The 20,114-nt window shown below is 43.6% G+C and overlaps 1 protein-coding gene across 1 annotated transcript; it reads right to left on the bottom strand.

Annotated features, from left to right (window-relative positions):
* Positions 1-1,113: 1,113 nt before the first annotated feature.
* LOC311017805 (5-aminolevulinate synthase, non-specific, mitochondrial-like) lies at positions 1,114-14,311 on the bottom strand. The gene is made up of 24 exons (XM_084016382.1): positions 14,171-14,311; positions 13,233-13,346; positions 12,356-12,444; positions 11,924-11,990; positions 11,683-11,791; positions 11,323-11,409; positions 11,087-11,123; positions 10,893-11,002; positions 10,707-10,806; positions 10,259-10,296; positions 9,809-9,885; positions 9,279-9,390; positions 8,330-8,443; positions 6,275-6,366; positions 5,865-6,058; positions 5,615-5,785; positions 4,715-4,825; positions 4,424-4,643; positions 3,698-3,882; positions 3,435-3,614; positions 2,595-2,759; positions 2,249-2,517; positions 1,611-1,773; positions 1,114-1,459 (listed from the first exon to the last, which is right to left on the bottom strand). Exons 1-24 carry the CDS (start codon positions 14,281-14,283, stop codon positions 1,299-1,301), a joined length of 3,078 nt encoding a protein of 1,025 aa, XP_083872508.1. The 5' UTR covers positions 14,284-14,311; the 3' UTR covers positions 1,114-1,298.
* Between the last annotated feature and the right edge of the window lie 5,803 nt (positions 14,312-20,114).

Here is a 20,114-nt window from a genome sequence, read left to right as displayed (position 1 = left end):
TTCTATGTATCCTACACCGGTCTACACTGAACACACACGCTTCTCCATCCCTTTAAATCTGACATTTGACATTTGAAAAGGAAGCAATGGCACATTTTATAACGTTTAATATTTTTATTTTGCCTGTTTTAAACTGTAAGGTGACCTTGAGTGTTCAGAAAGGCGCCCTTAAATAAAATGTATTATTATTTACGCGATAACTAATATGAGAGCTATAGCCCTTCTTCCACTTTATGTTGCAGCCTTGTGATTTAATTGTTTAAATTCCGTTTCCCGCCTCATCAGTTAAAACACCGTAATGACAAATGTGTTTTATAAAAGGACGTCAGTACTCAGAGCCTTTGCTATGACACTTGAAATGTGGCTCAGGTGCCTCCCGTTTCTCTTGATCATCTTTTAGAGGATTCTCCACCTTGGTTGAAGTCCAGCTGTGGTAAATTCAACTGATTGGATTTGGAAAGGCAAACACACACCTGTCTGTGTCAGGTATGCCAAGCCGTGAGGTGGAAGGAGCCTGCAGAGCTCAGAGACGGGATTGTGTCGAGGCACAGGACTTCCAGGAGAATGACCCGAGGCACGCAGCCATGACAACGCAGGAGGGACGCTGAAAGTCCTCGAGTGAGCCAGCAGGATCCCTGACTTAAACCCGATCCAACACCTCCGGAGAGAAAATGTCCCCATCCAACCTGACGGAGCTCGAGAGGATCAGCAGAGAAGAATGGTAGAAAATCCCCAAATCCAGGTGTGCAAAATAGATATATATATATTATATATATATTTATATATATATACATATATATATACATATACATATATATATATATATATATATATATATATATATATATATACACATATACATACTCACTGATCTGACTTTTCATAAGGTGGCAACCTCTGGTTCTGAGAAGTAAAGTTAAAGCTGAAGTGCCTTAAACTTGTATTATCGCTCCTGGCCACCAGGGGGCGACGCCTCTGGTTGCAAAAGGGACCAATTGCATGGATGTCTTGCTTCATTATCTCATTTATTAGAGTCTCAACTCTAGTTTCAAGTCTTCTTCTATCCAGCAAGATGATCATTTATTACATTTTGATCCATTTTGAATCAAATAAACCATAAATCAGGATTTCTTTCGGTCGTTAAACTTAGTTGTAAAGTTTACCTCAAATTATGGAAGCGTTTGAATGCTTGACTTTTTGATGTAAATGAATACTTTACCCACACATTTATTTATACACAGTGATATATTTCATGTAAATACAATAAATAGCGTAAGATTTATTTGTTTTACATGATTTCAAGCTACGGTCGATATCATGTGACTGAGGCCTGTGAAGTAGGACTTCTCCCTCTCGCTCATCAGCTCAAAGTGAAGAGGCTGCCGGCAGAAATTGCACTCCGCTGACGAGTGCGGCCTCAGCTCCATGCCGACCTCCTTCCACGTCTTCACCAGCTGGTCTGTGGAGGCGGAGCAGACGAGTGTAGTAATGTTTTTTACATTTTACATTCATAAGGCAATTTTTATTTATATCGTTAAAACTGCTAAACCCGGCACAAAAACGCTTTTGAATTCATGAGACAGGCTTCATAATTCCATAGTGGATCGTACCAACAAAGTAGAGCATCATCTGGGGGGTGTGGTGCGGCGTGGGTGCGATGCGGAGAAGCTCCTCCCCTTTCGCCACCGTTGGGTAGTTGATGGCCTGGACGTAGACGTTGTAGCGAGACATCATGATGTCACAGATCTCCGTGTTCTTCTCTGCGTTTGCCACCTGCCAGATAGGTCACATGTCAGATCACGCCTCAAAGTGTCAGAAATTAGACTGATTGATGGATGATTGATGGGTGATTGATGGGTGATTGATGGGTGATTGATGGATGAGTGATGGGTGATTGATAGGTGATTGATGGGTGATTGATGGGTGATTGATAGGTGATTGATGGATGTTTGATGGGTGATTGATGGGTGATTGATGGATGATTGATGGGTGATTGATGGGTGATTGATGGATGATTGATGGATGATTGATGGGTGATTGATGGGTGATTGATGGATGATTGATGGGTGATTGATGGGTGATTGATGGGTGATTGGTGGGTGATTGGTGGATGATTGATGGGTGATTGATGGGTGATTGATGGGTGATTGATGGGTGATTGATGGGTGATTAATGGATGATTGATGTGTGATTGATGGATGCTTGATGGGTGATTGATGGGTGATTAATGGATGATTGGTTTCCGTACCCGGACTGGAATGATGTGGCTCGGGCAGTGGACCACCGGAAGCCCCGAGTCCATCAGCATCTGACGCAGCAGCTTGACGCTCCTCTGGTGTTTCCTGCGGAGCGCCCGGCCTTCCTCGCCTTTCAGGACCCGGACGGACTCCTTCGCCCCCGCCAGCAGCATGGGGGGCAGGGAGGTGGTGAAGATGAAGCCCGCGGCGTAGGAGCGCACCGTGTCCACCAGGGCGGCGGTGCTGGCGATGTAGCCGCCCACGCAGCCAAACGCCTTGCCTGGGAAACCCCAGTCAGAGAGGCAGGTAAGTAGCTGGTGATGGGGGTCGTGTGATGGGTGGGGGTCGAATACTTACCAAGGGTTCCAGAGATGATGTCCATCTTGTGCAGGACTCGGTCTCGGTCCCCGATCCCCCCACCTCGGGGCCCGTACAGGCCCACGGCGTGGACTTCGTCCACAAAGGTGATGGCACCGAACTGGTGGGCAACGTCGCACATCTCCTCTAGCGGGCACACGGCGCCTGCAGAAGGCACAGATACAAATCAGATTACAATTAATGCTTTAAAGCGATCAATCAAACGATTGATTTGTGGAATTAACGCATTATTTTTGTCCCTGTGTTTGTGGGAAAACATGGTTGAGATTTGAGTCGATCCAACCTTCAGTTCGGCCGCAAAAAAAATAATATATCAGTCCCAATATGTCGTCTTTCTTTACCTTTTAAAAAAAAATGTATTTCCTCCGGGCTTCCCCCGGAAAACCTGCTATGATTTGTGGGTAAAAATGATATCCTGGTGTCTTTCCTGACCACTTTAACGTGACCTCGGTCAGAGAACCAGACTTAACTTTTCTTTAACTGGAACCTGTTGCCAATAAATAAATGTGTTGGTCCCCTGATATACACTTTGTCATTTATATTTCTGTTCCCACAACAATATACTAGAGAAATAGATTTTTTTTCAGGTATATAAATGGTGATTAATCCACAGCTACCACCTAATTAATCTGATTAAGATATTTAATCGTTTCTTTTCATATCAAAGGTAGGGATGTGATGCATGCTTTGTAAACATGTGATTTATTCTTAATTTTTAGAAATATTACTCAATTTTTTTGCGCTTTTGTCCACATTTCCCAGCAATTAAAATCTTCTCCCATTAAAGCACAAATGGCGCTCTCATGCACGGCCTCTTACCGTCCATTGAATGCACCGTCTCGAAGGCGACGATCTTTGGAGTGGAGGGCTCCGACCTCTCCAGCAGCTCTCTCAGGTGGCTGACGTCGTTGTGACGGAAGACAGACTTCCTAACGCCGCTGTTCCTGATGCCCTGGATCATCGAGGCGTGGTTCCCTGCGTCAGAGTAGATTTCACAACCTAGAGGGGGAAAAATACAACATGTTGCATTCTCTACAATGAATAGGTAAAGAACATGTCCAATCTTTGATACTTCCTTGTACCTGGGAGTATTTTTGCCAGAGTAAACAACGTGGAGTCGTTGGCTACGAAGCAGGAAGTGAACAGCAGCGCGGCGTCCTTGTCGTGCAGGTCGGCTAGCTCCTCCTCCAGCTCCACGTGGAATTTACTCGTGCCAGAAATATTCCTTGTGCCTCCGGCGCCGGCGCCGTGCTTCCGTAAAGTCTCTCTGGAAGGAAAAATACAAATAAAAGTTTATTATCTTAAAGGTCAAGTAGGTCTTTGAACGCATCACCGAACTGACAAAGTCCCGCCCCCTTCGTTCAGACCTCTGTTCAAAGCCAGGAAGTAAGTATTGACAGACGGGCAGGCCGTCCGATTATATTCTCAGGCCCGACTTTTCTGATTGGACGGGGTTTTTACAATCCCAGATGATTTAAAAAAAATGTTTTATGTCGGAGCATTTCATATATTCATAGCTATCGGTATGTTAGGATTTCAAGTAATATAACTTAATAATAAAATACAAGTATTTTTTAACATTGTCTCCGCATTAAATAAAAAATAAAAAATAGAAGCTAATTACATAAAACATATTAAATGTTCCAAACTAAGACACAGTCCGGTTGCAAGTACAGAAATAAAGTACACTCTGCTAAAGAAAAGATGAATTAAATAAATAAGTAACAAAAATAAATCTAATCAAGTGAGAGAAATGACTTGGCGGTAGAAACCGTGTGATTGATCGGGGTCGTGGGGTCGAGACTCACGTGATGGCATGGATGACTCTGGGATGGCGGCTCATGCCGAGGTAGTCGTTGCTGCACCACACGGACACGCCCCTCTTCGCCCGGAGAGACTCGGAGTAGTCGTCCGCCATCGGGAAGGAGGCGGCGCACCGGTTCACCGTCTTAAACACCCGGTACGTGTGATCCGCCCTCTTACTCGCGATCATCTTCTCCAAATACTCGTCGTACTGGAAGGTGACGACTGGCGGAGGGAAAAGTAGAGGATGAGAAACGATATCTAACGATGAGGATTCATTAAGTAGATTGTCTTACCCTCGGGGAGATGGTCCTTTAGAAGGTGGGACACTTTGGGAGGTTTAAACGGTTGTTTTGGTGTCTCGGCCTCGATTAGACCCACAACTGATGAATCTGCATCTTTTTTCCCTGTTAAAGAAAACCTACTATTAATGATCTCCATATCAGTGTTTTAAAATTCACATTTATTGAAGATTTTGGACATTTTTTGAAACTAATTTATGTTTAGAGTAAAATGTTTAATCAGATTAATCACAAGGTAGCTAATAAGATTAATGATACCACTTTTTATCAGACTGAGTACAAATATTTAAATATCAGTACTTGCCGATACAGAGTACTGCTACTTAATAATACCATTCCAGTACCATTGCAGTAGAGATATTAATAATTAACTGTTTAACCTGCTGTCAGTTACGGTGTATTGATAGTTCCATCTTTTATTTAAATTTTGCGTTAATAGTACATTAACTCAAAGAAATGAACGCAGAGTTAAAGAAAATAACCATTTACCAGGTTACCAGGCATTAGAGGTACATTGATGTTAAAACTACATTAAAAAGGTTGTGTTTGTGGTTTAAATGGTTTAAATTAGGAGATCAAACTAAGCCGTAGCATTTTACAATTTAAAAAAAGGTACAAGAAAACAATATTTGACCAATATAGAGTGTGATTATTGATCCAACAAAAGAATCTATGGAATATTGTAGGTAACTTATAGAATTGTCCTGTTAATGTATTAAAGCATCCATTTTTCTATTTTTTATTTATGACATATGATGTAAAGTCGGGCTTCTGTCTGCTCCTCCATGTATTGGATTTCTGAATCTGATTTATGTTTCTTTTCTTTTACTCCTCCTCTCTGACTTCCTTCCCGTGTAGAACCAGATTACAGGTGAGGCCGGGCGCTTTGCTCACCTGTGCGTGCCGAGTGTATTTCCTGGACGTCCTCCTGCAGCTCCACACCGGCCGCTCTCACCACACCGGTGTCCTCCTGCACCATCTCTGCAGCCAGGAAGGGGCACCTGGAGCCGAATGCCCGGCCAGCAGGGGGCGTGACGTGACCTCGGGGCAACTCCACTTCATGATCTAAAGAAGAATAAATCCATTAATCTGAAGATAAAACATACAGTCTTGTTTGCATTAAATTGACCTTTAATTGACTGACTGTCGTTCGTCGGAGTGCCTTTGGACGCGGAGGCTGACGAGGTCAGAGGTCGGGAGGCCAGGCCTGTCATCACGGGGCACCGTCGGGCGTAGCTCACCAGCGACGACCTCGCAGCCAGCTGTAGAACGACGCCGGGCACGCCGGCGAGGAAAGGGCAGCGGCGGATCACGGCGTCCATGTGAGAAACTCTCGACCTAAAAGAGCAGAAGCATTAAAAAAAATTTAGTTTTCAAGGACAGTTTATTCCATATCAAATATCAGAATGTAACCCTGAACACTATTAAACAATTTAAAAAAAGACGGATATCAAGAGCCGTTGGATTAAAAGCATTGAAAAATACAGTTCTATTCAGGTTACATTTCAGAATATTTTCTACCAAAGCGGATCTTTGTTCCCATTGTTTTGTTACCTGAGCACATCCCAGTCCACCTTGACGTAACAGATGAAAAAGGTCTTGCGAAACATGACTTGAAGACACACCGATGTGTCTGACCAGTGAGGCTGGGAAGGAATGTTACATTTAAAGCTCCGAGGACTATTTTCTTGTCTTTTTTTCCCTTCATTCTCTGCAGTCAGCTGTCCTTGACAAGTGGGGAAGGGAAGGCCTCTCAAGGACCAGAGGGACAAGAAGAGCCATCTGGCTGCTCAGATGAAACCATGTATGAACACTGAGAGAATGACCCCCCCCCCCCCCCCCCCCCACATGTGCTATGTAATCTAGCTGCTATTTAAGGAGATATAAATATTAACACAGCATAGTTATTTTTTAATTACATCTTTAGAGGCCTTTAAATGACAAATACCTGCAGAAATACATTCAATGTAAAAGATTGAGGTTTATTTTGATCAATAAAAGCTTATCAAGTCAATGATGCCAGAATCTGGTCCTGAGCCTGGACCATGGCTTGTAAACCCCCCTCTCATAAAGATATAATAATAATAATAATAATAATATTATAACCCACCTGCTTTATCCTTGATTATTCAAACGTTGCCTCTTGTGTTCCTCCTGTTTTCCCCCAAAGGTGAGTCTTCTTCCACGTTGAGGAAACTCCGGCTGGACAGATGATCATATGCGATGACGTAGCGGTGAGTATGTTGCACAAGCACGAAGCCACGCCCACCAGCGGTCACGTAATGCAGCCAAAGATCGTCTATTCCTGACAGAACACATGCAAACTGTGTTTGTTTGTTTGTTTTAGCCCTAAATATGCTGTTTACATGGCAACAGTGAACACGTGCACACTGCGGCATGCTGGGAAGGGTAGTTTAATAACTGGGTACATTTACTCAATGTGTTGCTATAGATTAAAGTACCTAAACATGCACGAAGCAGTTGAACTAACTAATTAAAGTGCTGCTTATATGCATCAATAATATAATAATATAACTTGTGAAGGGCAGGTGTCTGGAGGCGGGGCTTTCTGATGATGAGCCGGAAGTGGGCGTGGCCTGGTTTGATCAGAGCAGCTGGAGCTCAGGTGTGACTGTTTGACGTTTGACCTGCAGCAGAAACAACCGTGAGTTTCCTTTTCATACATTTATGTTTGCTGGACCTCGATGTTATTTAGGTGAAATTCAAGTGATTGTACATCGTGTTAATTCTTGTATTACATTCAGTGTAAAGTACATATTCAGTGTTTAGATGAAAGTCATCTGGAAATTTCTTTCCACACTGGTAATCTGCAGTTTTTTAAAATCTAGTATTTCTCCAAATTCTTAACAGTTTTTGATCTTGCAAACAAGTTTCTGAAATATTTTCGTCAGCACCAATGTTAACCATGTAGATCTACACTTGCAAGTACTAGTGAATACAAGTTCTAGTGAATAAATAAGTGCATAAAGAGGAAGCACAATATAAAATAAAGCTGCCTTTAAAATCCAGCTACACTGATTAAACACCTGGAATGGTTAAAAAACTGCTTCGTTCAACACAGGAGGACCCTTCTGTTTACAAAAACATTTTGTTTTTTTGTCTCACAATTTGCCCCATTATTATAAAATCTCACAATATCACTCTTTCCTCTCATTTAATCACCAACAGCTGCATAAGATTTTTATGTTGTGTGAAAAAATTAATAAATCCAAAACTAAATCATTCTCGTCTGCATCCACAGCAGCTGTAAAATCACACACACGAGGCTGAAACAAACTGCAGAATAATTGAGTCCATGAATGAAACCGATCCTCGCAATGTGTTTGGTGGCTTTACAAGCAGCAGGGCCGAAAACATCTTGGAAATAAACGAGGCCAACAAGAATTTAAAAAAAGACCAAAAGCTCTGAATTGTTGATGGGATCACAGGATTTTAATGATAGGATGAGACATTCCTGAAACTCATTTACTAACTAATACATAAGCAAACTTCACATTTAAATTCCATCTGACCAGGTCATACTAGTTTTGCAACCAGCTTTTAGCAGTTCACCTGTCGCTCCACTAGGTGGCAGCATCGTGTTCACACCCAGCCCCCGTACTGCAGCTTACTGGGCAGGTAGATGCCGGTGAGGAAATCCGGCGCTATAGCTGCGAGCGACTGTATTTCGGCCTTGACCTTACTCTGCTGCATCAGCTCCATCTGCAACGACAACAAACCGGTTGTAAAGGAGCCGTTCAAACGAGCAGAAATCATCAGGTGTGGAAGCCAAAACGTCCTCGCACACATTCCTGTGCCAAGTGTCACATGAGCAAAGATGTTACAACTGTACTTTCTGAAAAAGGAACCAGATGCTTCAGACTGTGAGGGCTGATAGGAGTGTAGGAGGCCGGTGAGATATTGGTACGACCCATTACAGCCATTTAACTACACTGATCAGAATAAAGGGGATGCTTAAATCGCACCAAATCTCGATAAACAAAGCAAATCTTTACTGAAGAAATTTGTTGAGAATAAAATTACATAACAGTTAAAGGGGAAAAAAATCGACCCATTGATGGCTTGATTGAAAACTGCAAGTAAAAACAATAGAAATCACAGACTGATCCAATTTTAATTCCATCCCAGCAACTCATAAAGTGACTCAGTCGTGTGTTTGCCCCCCACAGGTGCCTGTTTGAACTGGGCTACTCCTGGTGAGTCGGCGGATGGCGTCCTGGGGGGGGGGATCTCCTCCCAGACCTGGATCAGCGCCTCGGATCCACTGATGCACAACGTCCCATAGGTGAGTGGAGCGTGAGGGCAGTGTTCCCTTTAGTTTTATTTCGAGCAGTGTAATTCACATGAATTAAAAAAACATAGACAAACATAACTTATTCATTAACACTCAAATAATGTCCTTATAGGAAAACACTCCAAACATTATCAGCCTTACGACCAGCTTCCTTGAAGTGATGCATTTCATATATCACGCTCATTTAGCTCATACATTTTTTATTTCCTTCTCTCTACCTGAAAGCACTTTGCCATCTCTCACCTCTCTCTGCCAGTCCGGTTGGCTGGGTAAGTACGGCCTCTTCAGGAGGCTGCTGAGTTTGCTTTCATCCGTCCTGGTGAGGGGGATCAGGGCTTCCTCAGGAACCCGCAACCTGTGGATCACACAAAACTCATCTCCTTAAAAGACAAATCACAGCAGCAGCCAGCGGGAAGTTCTATCGATGGATGCTGTCCTTATAGTACACACACACACACACACACACACACACACACACACACACACACACACACACACACACACAACAGGCTCCCATTGAGGAGTTTATGTATACGTTAAGAGGGGGAAAAAAGTACACACTACAATTAAATGTATGTGAAAAAGGCTAAATTTGTTCAAGCGGATGTATACTTAAAACTCAATATGCTCTCAGATGCAGTTCCTAGAAGCAAAAAAAAAAAGTGAGGGCGACAGCAACAGAAACCAAAACAAACAATCAAAATGTCCCCAGAATATAATCCCAATTAGAGGCAGGAGGAGGAAGTAGGAAGTAGCGAATGTTGAGTCCAAACCTCTGGAGGTCAGAGGGGAGGAGGCCTAGCCACATAACGCTGGGGACGGTCAGACTGTGGGCCTCAAACGACATGGCCTGTGGAAAAACACACACACAAACACACACGCCCAGTCACACACACACACACACAATGCTCATACACAATTCCTCAAATAAACACACTAATCAGCACCGTACCCAATAATGTGGTTAAACACGTGTTCACAATGAAGTTAATGAGACACAAGGGTGATTACACAAAAACATCACAGAGATCAACAAACACAGACACACAATCACTCAAACATTTTCACTTTGTTCAACGTCAGTTTAAATATTCTCAAATGGATGATTGGTCCGTTTTCTTACTTTAAAGAGGGGCATAATTACATATTGCTAACAGAGAGACACTGAACAGGCCACGTCGGATAATATACAGTACAGGAATAAGTTGCATGGCACGACTCACAAGTGATCCGTACTTGTAGATGCACATGATCTCAATCCCTGGGAAAAAAATCAAGAGGGAGAGACAGACACGCTGCAATCACTGACATACCAGAGCAATTATCCTCCGAGATGTGTACCAGAGCTGAGAACAAAGTAAAACCATTACATATGTGTCTCGCCATGCGATGGGAAGAGTGTCAGAGGTATGGAGACGGATGGAAACGGAGCCATCCTGCCAGGAACGGAGATCACGCCAACGGAAATAACAGTCAGGCTAAGGCACCATGACGTAGCGGGACAGGTGCTAACATCTGCCGGCTTAGCGGGACATGCAACCTAACTGCGTGGGTGTGTGTGTGTGTGTGTGGGGAGATGAAAAGACGAGTCAAGCAGTGCTGTTAAATGTACGGAAATATGTGGAGTGTGTGTGTGTGTGTGAGAGAGAGGTAAAACTGGATGATGAGTACCGTGAGGGTCGGCGTCCACCAGGGCGAAGATTGGGACGTGCAGCGCATCCCAGAGCTTTCTCACCATCAACCTGCTGTTCACATCTGGCACGCCTTTACCCTGAGCCACAAACAAACACACAACACTAACTCTGCCCGTTTTTATGTTGTTGAGGAATTCTTAGTATTAAAAAAGTTAAAACACACTGTGATTATGATGCAAGGAGACAGCTTAGTGCAGAAGTCGTCGTCCAGTAGTCTCTGAAACGTTGCGTCCTTCTCGACTATCATGACAAATTTAGCAGATGATACGATATCTGTACGTGATTAAGGATTAAAAACACGTAGCGTCCGATATAAACACATTCACATTCTCAGAGGTATCTAGTAACAAAGGATACTTCTAATCCCACGAATGTTGGATGAAACTGCAACAGCCTAAAATGAAATAGAGCCATAACTAGTAAAAGATGTCTTTTCTGTCATAAGCCTTGTTTCGTTGGTTTGGTCTGAAAACACAAGGCCCCCCCCCGTAGAGCTCCGAGGAAACAAATATCCTGAAGTCATAAGTTGATGCATTGTTTCTGGGTGTCGTAACATGAAGGCTGCTTCAGTAAGTTAGTTGAAAGTAACTCACAGCAGAGCTGGAGCGGCAGTCGATCCTCGTGCCGTCCTCCTCCAAATAACGCAGATCACCTGAGATTAATCCCTTGGACGTGGCCAACTGGGGACGAAAAAAATAAAAGCACAAACATAAATGAATTCATGCTTCAGTATCGCTTCTGACAAGTTTGGATTCAACTTTAATGCAACTTCTGTTGAAACCGTTATTTCTGAAGAAAATGCTTAAAATAGTCCACTAAACAGATTTCATGTGTGGGACTTTATTTAATAATAAGAAAGCATTAGTGTGTTTTCCACCATGCAATCACACAACACACAGTCTCTCATACACGCACACACACACACACACACACACACACACACACACACTTACCACATGCAGGGATCTGCGAGGAACCTTCAGCATGCAGGATATATCATCCACTATACTATCAACAGCCCTCTGTGAACGAAACAGCTGTGTGTTGTTGTAATAGATGTCCCTGTGGAAACAAAGGGAACATTTTCAAATTCAGGAATAACAACAACAAAAAAAACCTGACCCTGCCCTGTACGGAACATGACCTTTATCAGGCTTTGAGTGATCATATAAAATGCGAATTGACAACAAAAACCTTTTGGTTGCGAACGAGTTGCTCTGCACAAGCCTGTAGACAACCGAGAAAATCTTGAGAATTTGTGCTGCAAACAGAAACAAACATGACAAAACCAATGATTATAAACACAATATTCACTTATCACATCTTTAAAAAGGACTAAAGTGGGGGGAAAATAAACATATTCTGTTCTTAATTAGGATATCCATGTGGTAAACCGATTCCTAAAAGCCTCTCAACATTAGACTGTCTCTGCCAATTTGTCACCTAAAGCTAAAGTCTGACTTTTACTGCCGTTTTTGTGCAGTTTAGGAATGTGTTCACAATGAATATAAATGAAAGCCACATGAAGTACAGTGTAACTGTCAAGGTTTTTTTTTGACTAACAGGAATGCTGGTTGTCAGGACCAGAAAAGAGACAATATAACAACAGAAGTTGCATCTCCTCACCAAATTTAGTGGCAGACGACGGACAGTCGCACCTAATGGTGGTGACAGAACTTCCTGAGCTCATTTGAAGCCCGATGGCACTGTCAAAGCTTAAGTGGGAAGTAATGAAAGAAAAACGTGCGGGGGAGTTTAAGGGGGGTAAAGAAAGGGGGAAGAAAAGAGACCATCAAAAGAAATCCACACAAATTGTGTATGCTACATATACTTTTTTTTAAGCTTTGAAAATCAGCTCCCCCACCTGTAAGCCATCTAAAATTCCCCCCACACCCCGAGGGCTAGCTGTGAGAAGGCCTCCCCTGTACCACACCGTCCTGATTCCTCTGTGAAACCTTTTGGCTCTCGCTCGTTGGGATTCGCACGTTTGAAGGGGCTGAGAATGTGCTTCAAGCTGTGGCGAGGTTTGATCCAAACAAGACCAGACAGTCTGCTCTGTTCCGAGCATCAGGTCTCAGCAGCATTAAAGCCCTTTGTAAATTTGTTTTTGTGTGTGTGTGTGTAGGCCAGCGCTTTTCAATTCCTTATCATTCTGTCATCTTTTTTTAAGCAGCAGGAAGTTATTTCAGCTTCTCTGGTCCAAAGTTGGAAGTTTATTTTCCTCCCCCCCCTCCCACCTGGTTGCCCATGCAGTCTGCTTACAACACCCCTTATACAAATTCAGACAGAGATGAAGTGTGTATTAAACAGCAATCCAATCATCTTGTGTGGCCTGACCTCCCGCAAAAAAAAAAACCCTATGTAGGTAAATGTTTGTTTATTTCTTTACACAACAGGACTGCCTGTGTTTATCTTTTTAAAAGGTCAGAAGGCTCACACAGATGTGTACTGTTCAGGGCGGTTAGAACATTTTTCATGCTACAGTGTTTTGAAATAAAGTTACCTGATGTTGGCCCAGCTGGATCTGTTGGGCAGTGCCAGGACCGGGGCTTCTTCTCTGGAAAGACTTGTCACTAGTCCGAGGATTACGTTTTCAATGCGGCTTAAAATTTCATGGCTGGAAATGAAAAGAACGCAAAAATTAACTGGATATCACTTTGCTGTATTGTTATACCTGCAAGTAAAGTTGCAGGGATAAAGCAATCATGTGCCATTGTTGTCAACTAAACTTTATTACACACAGATACTATTAAAGTATATCTTCTCATGGAGAAATGTACTATACTTCTTTTTATGGCTGCTCTTTTAAGTATGTTCCTGGTTTATAGAGTTCAGATTTATGTACTAGAAAATGTAACATGTAATATATGGCATATTTCATATGATAAACCCTCATTTGCATATTTAAACATCACATTTAAGCATGTGTGTGATAAAAAAAAATCTAAATCACAACCTGGGGACATTTCATGATTTTAAAAAACGTTTTTACTCTTCACCTGGTGTGTCTCCCCTTAAAATACTGCAAGGATATACTGCCTCACACAGTACACACAGTACACACATAGTACAAAGTACACACAGTACACACATGGTCGCCTCTGTACTCACATTTAAATACAGTTAGACACACCTGCACTCAAATGTATTGATTTAAACAGTCTTGTGATTGGTATAAAAAAAGAAGCTAACTAACTAGCTAGCTGTGTTAACATAAGCTAAACTGCATTTAAACGAATCGATCTTAAACACCTAGCTACACTGTAGTGAAGCTAGTGATATAACCGTTGACTTGTAGTTTTTCCTGCTAGAGAGATAACTCGATGCCATTCGTTATACTGCGGTTAAAGTTCGTACACCCGGATGAACGGCGGGCGAGCTAGCTAGCTACTAGCCCCCGTTTTTAAAATCCCGTTAGCCAGTAGTTGGAACGTGACCTACTCGCTGATTTCTTCTTCTACGCTCTGGCCGGCTGTCACGGCTCCGACGTGACTCAGCAGTTCCGCACGAAGCTTGTCGATTTCTCTAAACTGCTCTGCTGCACGGGACGCCATCACGTATTATTATCATCACCACAGACCGATTATTACACGAGAAAAAAAAAATCATATTCATGTAGCAACGTTCCCGCGTAAGGAGGACTTCGTGGAAATCTCGCGTGATTTGCGCAAGTAAGAATTTCCCCAGCCGGAAGACTTCGTTACGGAGCCCCCCTGGTGACATTGGATAAAAAAAAATAACGCGTGGCCACGCGATAGTAATGCGTGGCCACGAGATAATTCACCTTCAGTAGCGGAATGGTTATCCATATGGAGCTGCCTGTCAGTGATGCTTATTCATGAATAAAGGCAATTATAGTCTGCTTTTGTATTCAAGAGTAGCTTTGTTATTATTGTCATGGCAACTGTAATGTTTTTCTTTTTTTTATCCAATGTCACCAGGGGGGCTCCGTACTTCGCCTAGCTTTTTAATTTTTTTTTATTTGATTTATTCATTAACAGTGACAATTAATCAAACAGCATGGTAAACATACAAAACATAACAGCAAGAATATAGCCACAGAATATAGCCAGAAATCATAACTTAGTTTGTTAACCGTTTTGTTTTTTTAATTTAAAATTGTTTTAATGTATTTTTTTACATTTATTTTTGAAAATTAAAAATAGTGGTTTATGATTTAAAAATGTAGTTTTATGTATATGAAATTGAAGCTTAAATTGTTATGGACATTTAAAAAACATAACTGAAGAACAATATAACTTTGCTTCCTCCATATTTTACTCGTAAGACGATTTTCCCAACATGATATGTATAAATGTTGCCTATTTAGTATTTGTTAGTGGGGTTTCAATGGGGGGGAAATCAAATATGTCGATTAAACATGAAGCAGCGAACGCATCCTTACTTGTACTTTACTTGAGTATCGATATGTTTGCCACTTAATGCGACTACAATTAAGAGTAAATGTACTTTTTAAAAGGTCTTGCAAAGCAGTCTCATTAGCAGGTGCATGTAAGACTTTAAACTTTAATGGAGTGTTTTTTATTTTTATTTTGGGAACAGGAATAGATAGGGCTGGACTTAAGCTAATCTCTAATAACCATTTTGTTGAAATATTTCTTTTACTTTACTGTTTATACCAGTGACATATATTTTAGTTGTATTTGTACGTGAAAAACTGCTCTAAAAAGGGGTTAATCAATTGCACCTCCATAATTAAATGTCCAGGAATCTGTGTGTTTTGACATATATACTTTGCATTCAGGTATTTTATTGGTGCAAATGTGCACTTTCTGCAAACCATCTGAATCATTAATTAATGTGACATGCATAATGCCGCCACATCTAAATTAAAACAACTTCTCTCTTTGCCTCTTGCTTTTCCTGTGCAGATGAAATATACCGGACTAAATAACCTCATAAAAGCAGTCCGGCCGAACTGAGGAGGCGCGTATCGGCCCTGGGAACAACTACAGCAGCGTCTTTCCTCTTCCAGCTAAAGGTCAGTGCACATTTGCAACCATGGTCCATTGATAAGAGAGGAATGTGTGTGTGTGGGCCAGTTAGCACCCCATTGGTGTAAAGCCCTATACCGGCGGTGTTAAGAAGAATCCCCATTAGCACCCTCTCTGGCGCTCGGTAATGAGACCCCTTTATGTGAGCTTGCTGCTACTTGTCCAAAGGTGTGTCTACTGTATGTGTGCGTTTCTGTTTGTGTGGTGGGAAGTAATGGTCAGAGTCCCAGACAAAAACAAAACATTGTATCCCAGCCACATTGAAATTATTTTTTTAAAATATAGTATTTTAATGATGGTTTCTGTGAATGATAATATATGTCAAATGTTGCTCATTCTGTTTTTTAGCACTTAAGTTCACTGTCGGACAGCTGTCTCAAAGCTCCGCCCAGAGGAAATCTCACTTATTGCTTCATCAACAAAACCTTTAAAAAAAAAAAACCCTGTTGCAGTCATGTCACTCCATTGTTAAAACTGTGAAATGTGCTTAGATTCTAAAACTATTAGGTCATCCCGAGTCCCCACCTTCAAGAATTGCTTGGCAGGCATGCTGTGTGTGTTTGCGGAGGCACTGCGGTCTCTCTTTCACAGTGTGAAGGCCTTGGAGTGTGTGGGAGCCGGGATCTAAAGAGAAAGGGGTCTGTGGCCCTGACCTGACCCTGAATATTTCCTAATGTGCAGCTTTACCGAAGGTTCCCCCTTTTCCCCTCTGAGTGGCTTTGACAAGCTGCTTCCGTAGTAATGGCTCTTAATTTCGGAGTAATTGCTATCTTTAAGCGATGAGGGACAACCCCTCACCCTGGGCTTGAAAAAAAAAAAAACTCAACGTGGAAGACCACAGATTGTGAGGGGTCCATTTTTTTCCTTCTTGTTCCAGAAAGGCTGAGACCCCCCGCTGTTCCTTTGGCCCGGGAGAGATTTGTGTCGAGTGTGAGGCCCTAACCTGAGGAGACAGAGTGCAACGAGTCATGTGCTTGTCTCGGGATGAGTGTTTGTGCTGGGCGGGAGGGGGGGAGGGGGCGGGGCATGGGGGAAGTAGGGGGTTGCAGGGTCAGAGGAAAGAGAGTGGGGGCACTCGCTGCAGGTGAGGGGGATTAGCTGCAGCTAGAGGCCCAACGAAACTAAATACAGATCTGTCAACCTAATCCTCACAAATAGAAAACAGAGCTGCCCTCCCCTTCCACAGATCCACATAGTTCAGCACATCCACCTCCTGCTCCTCTGCGCCACTTTTCTACCTCGGGCTCTTTTTTTTATTTTATTCCTCTGTTTCTCATCAGCGTTTGAGCCTGAGCCAGTCTCCCCCCCCCCCCCCTCTTAATCGATTCCTCAGACCAGCATCCAACTAAAGAGGTGGGGAGGTCCTGATTGACGGAACCAACACAGCCTTTACGGAGTGATGAGAGCAAGAGTCTGGCAAGGCAAGGCCTGTTCTCTGCAGAGACAACAATCTAAAATAGGACCTCTGCCTTGGGCTGGGGGTAGACCTTTTATCAGGCCCTCGGACCTCAGTAATGGATGCTGATAAGTATGTTGGCTCGGTGAAGAGACCCGACTCACCGAGGAGCTCTGGACTCTGTGCCGATGACACAAGTGACTGAGTGCCTGAGTGATAACATCCTGCAATAGATAAGCTCTACTAAAGCCAGGCATTTTGGTAAGCTTAGCGCAAAACGCTATCTCTGACTGTCAGTGACACCCAACGTTTGACTGATGGGTCCGACCTGGACCGCTGAGGGCTATGAATCAGACCCAAGCTACTCTGGTGTTCCCTGGTCCCGTATCTGACTGCAGACAGACAGCAGGAGTAACAGGGGGGGAGTAGATAGTCGGTGATGGTGAGAAGCGATTGTGAGGTGCAGCAATTCAAATAAGACAGAAAATATCTGTAATTCGGGGCTTGGATGCTGTCATGGAACTGCTTTGCTATATTAAAGTCCCAGTCAGCAAGTCCGGCGGATGGAGGGCACTCTGTCAGGTTTTGAACAACTCTCACGCTCCTCCCCCTCGACCACCAAGCTCCTCCCCCACGCCCACCGAGCTCCTCCCCCACGCCCACCGAGCTCCTCCCCCTCGACTCCGTGCCCTTTGAAATCCCTTAGATCACGCTACCTTTGAAACGCGGGTCTGATGTTGACTCTGGTTTTATCACGGGCACCATCGCCATCTTTCTTTTTTTCCTTCTTTTCCACCGGTGTTTTCTTCTCCTTGGTTGTTTTGGACCTCCTCGTTTGGCTTTTTAACGAGGAATTGGAAGCTTGTTGCTACTTCCCTCCGCCTCCCCCCTGTGATAGTGGAACGACCCGAGGGGGGAGGGGCTCTGTGTGTGCACGAACACAGCCCTGCGTGCTGATTGGACAGAATGATCCGGGCGCTGTCGATTTTTTGCAAAACAGGCTCTACGTGCACGTAGAGGCGTGCTTTTATTCTAAAGCCGGATGATTTATGTTGTTCTATCGGAGCGTAGTGTCGGCTTCAGTGAATATGATCAAAAACATGTTGCCGACTGGGACTTTAAGTGGTAATAAAGCAGAAATTGAGATAGATTAGGTTGCAGTTGCAATTTGTGTTCGATTCCAAACAGGTAAAACCTTTATTGTCTTACAAAATACTACCTTAATGAGTAATCATGAGTTTTAGTGCAAATGCAAATCTATGTGGTGTTGAAAATGAGAGCGCTTGGATTCCATAATTAAATAATGGATCCACACTGTGAAATATGCTATCAAACCCCTGAGCTGTTTCATATACCTCCCCCCCCCCCCCCCTCTCTCTTTCTTCTGCCTGTCTCACAGCTGTGTCTCATATGTTCATGAGGCCCCTCCTGGAAGTGTGAGACACCAGAAGGGGAACATTTGCAATAGCTCAGCTCCACCTGGTTCGGCTGTTTTAACAGGCCGCTGGTTTGGTGGGGTTACGCCAAAAACGTAGACGAGGGCGGACAGGACAGGCAGACGGGGGAGGGAGGGGGGGAGGAAAAAATGTGCCTCCGCCCTCTCTTGTCCTTGCACCCCGACCCCACACTGCTTCATTTGAGGGTCAGTTTACCCTGAAAAAAGTTTTACTGTATCGTCTGTGGGTCTAAATCAGACCCCCGCCCTCCACCGAACCTCACCCGCCTCCCCGCCGCATACTCAGGCCTTCAAAGGACGGCCGCCTGCTGCTCTCTGAGGCAACACATGAAATAAATATTAATCTGACCTCTGACCGCATGCTAGAGCTCCCAAAAAGAGATAAGCAGGCAAAAAGAGAGAAAATGTGCAAACTGAGAAGTGTTATCTTGTGTTTTCTTGCAGGGGATTTGAAAGCGTTTCCAGGGACGGTTGCCTGCGCTGCTGTGTGGTCTTCATGGAGCCGAGTATCGTGCTGCAACCTGTTGGGAAGCGGGGAGGTGTGTGTTTGGTGCAGATTGTCTTAGATCGTTGTGGGAAGAGTGTAAGTGTCTGCACCCAAAAATGCCCCCGGGGCCAAATGGTGAATTTGAGCAAAGGTGCAACATGTAAGTCTGTCTGCAAAGAACAGGAAGAAACAATAAAATATGGCATGTTAAGATATCGTGGACGACTTGTAATGGGAGGTCTTGGACTGTATCTTCGATAAAATATTGGATGAAATTCTTCCATCTGTTCTTTTGTCTGTTTTTTTTCCTGTGTGTCGTCGCCTGAAGGTTCAAACACTATTTGTTCTGCTTTTCCGCTTTAGTTTCCCCGTCAAAGGGCCCTCAGTGTGGCTCACCCAGCCTGGCCTCAGCCTGTGCCCACTGTTTACCGTGACTGTCATCGGGCCCATGGAGGCCCAAACAAAGGGGGGTCTGTTCCCATTATCCTGCCCAGGATTGTCAGCCGCTCTCTGGGCACAAACTGAGCCAAGGGCTTGGGGTATTTGGAGGAGGAGCACCACCATTAAGAGGAGGGGAGGGGGGGTTGACCTCACCAACCTTACAGCAAGGGTGGGAGCACAGGAGAATGCATGTAAGACAATGAGAGAGAGAGGGAGATGTGTTATAACTGAAACCAGGACTTTTTTTAAGTTGGAGACGGCCGTAATGTAAACACCTGCGGCCATTAGCTGATTCTATCTGAGGCACCGGATAGAAATGTTTATGTGTTACAGGCTACTACTGAAAGGCCTATTTAAAAGCAAATAGACAGATTAGATATACAAGAAATGAGTAGTGGCAGGCCATGGAAGCTTTCAGGCTCTAAGCCATGTCAGAGTTTGTCATTGGGGGAGAAAAAAAGAGGAGTGGAAAGCCTTTGAAGATGGAGAGAACAACCACATTAAATGGGCAGGAAGGTGAGCTAAGTGTAGAAGACCCCCAAGACACGCTCTGCCTCCTTTCCCTTCCTCTGTTTGCAATCATGGCCCCC

This window comes from Eutrigla gurnardus, assembly GCF_963514095.1.
Source record: "Eutrigla gurnardus genome assembly, chromosome: 8".
In the NCBI taxonomy this organism is placed as follows: domain Eukaryota; kingdom Metazoa; phylum Chordata; class Actinopteri; order Perciformes; family Triglidae; genus Eutrigla; species Eutrigla gurnardus.
Note: the sequence above shows the minus strand (reverse complement) of the source record. Positions and strands in the feature narration are given on the sequence as shown.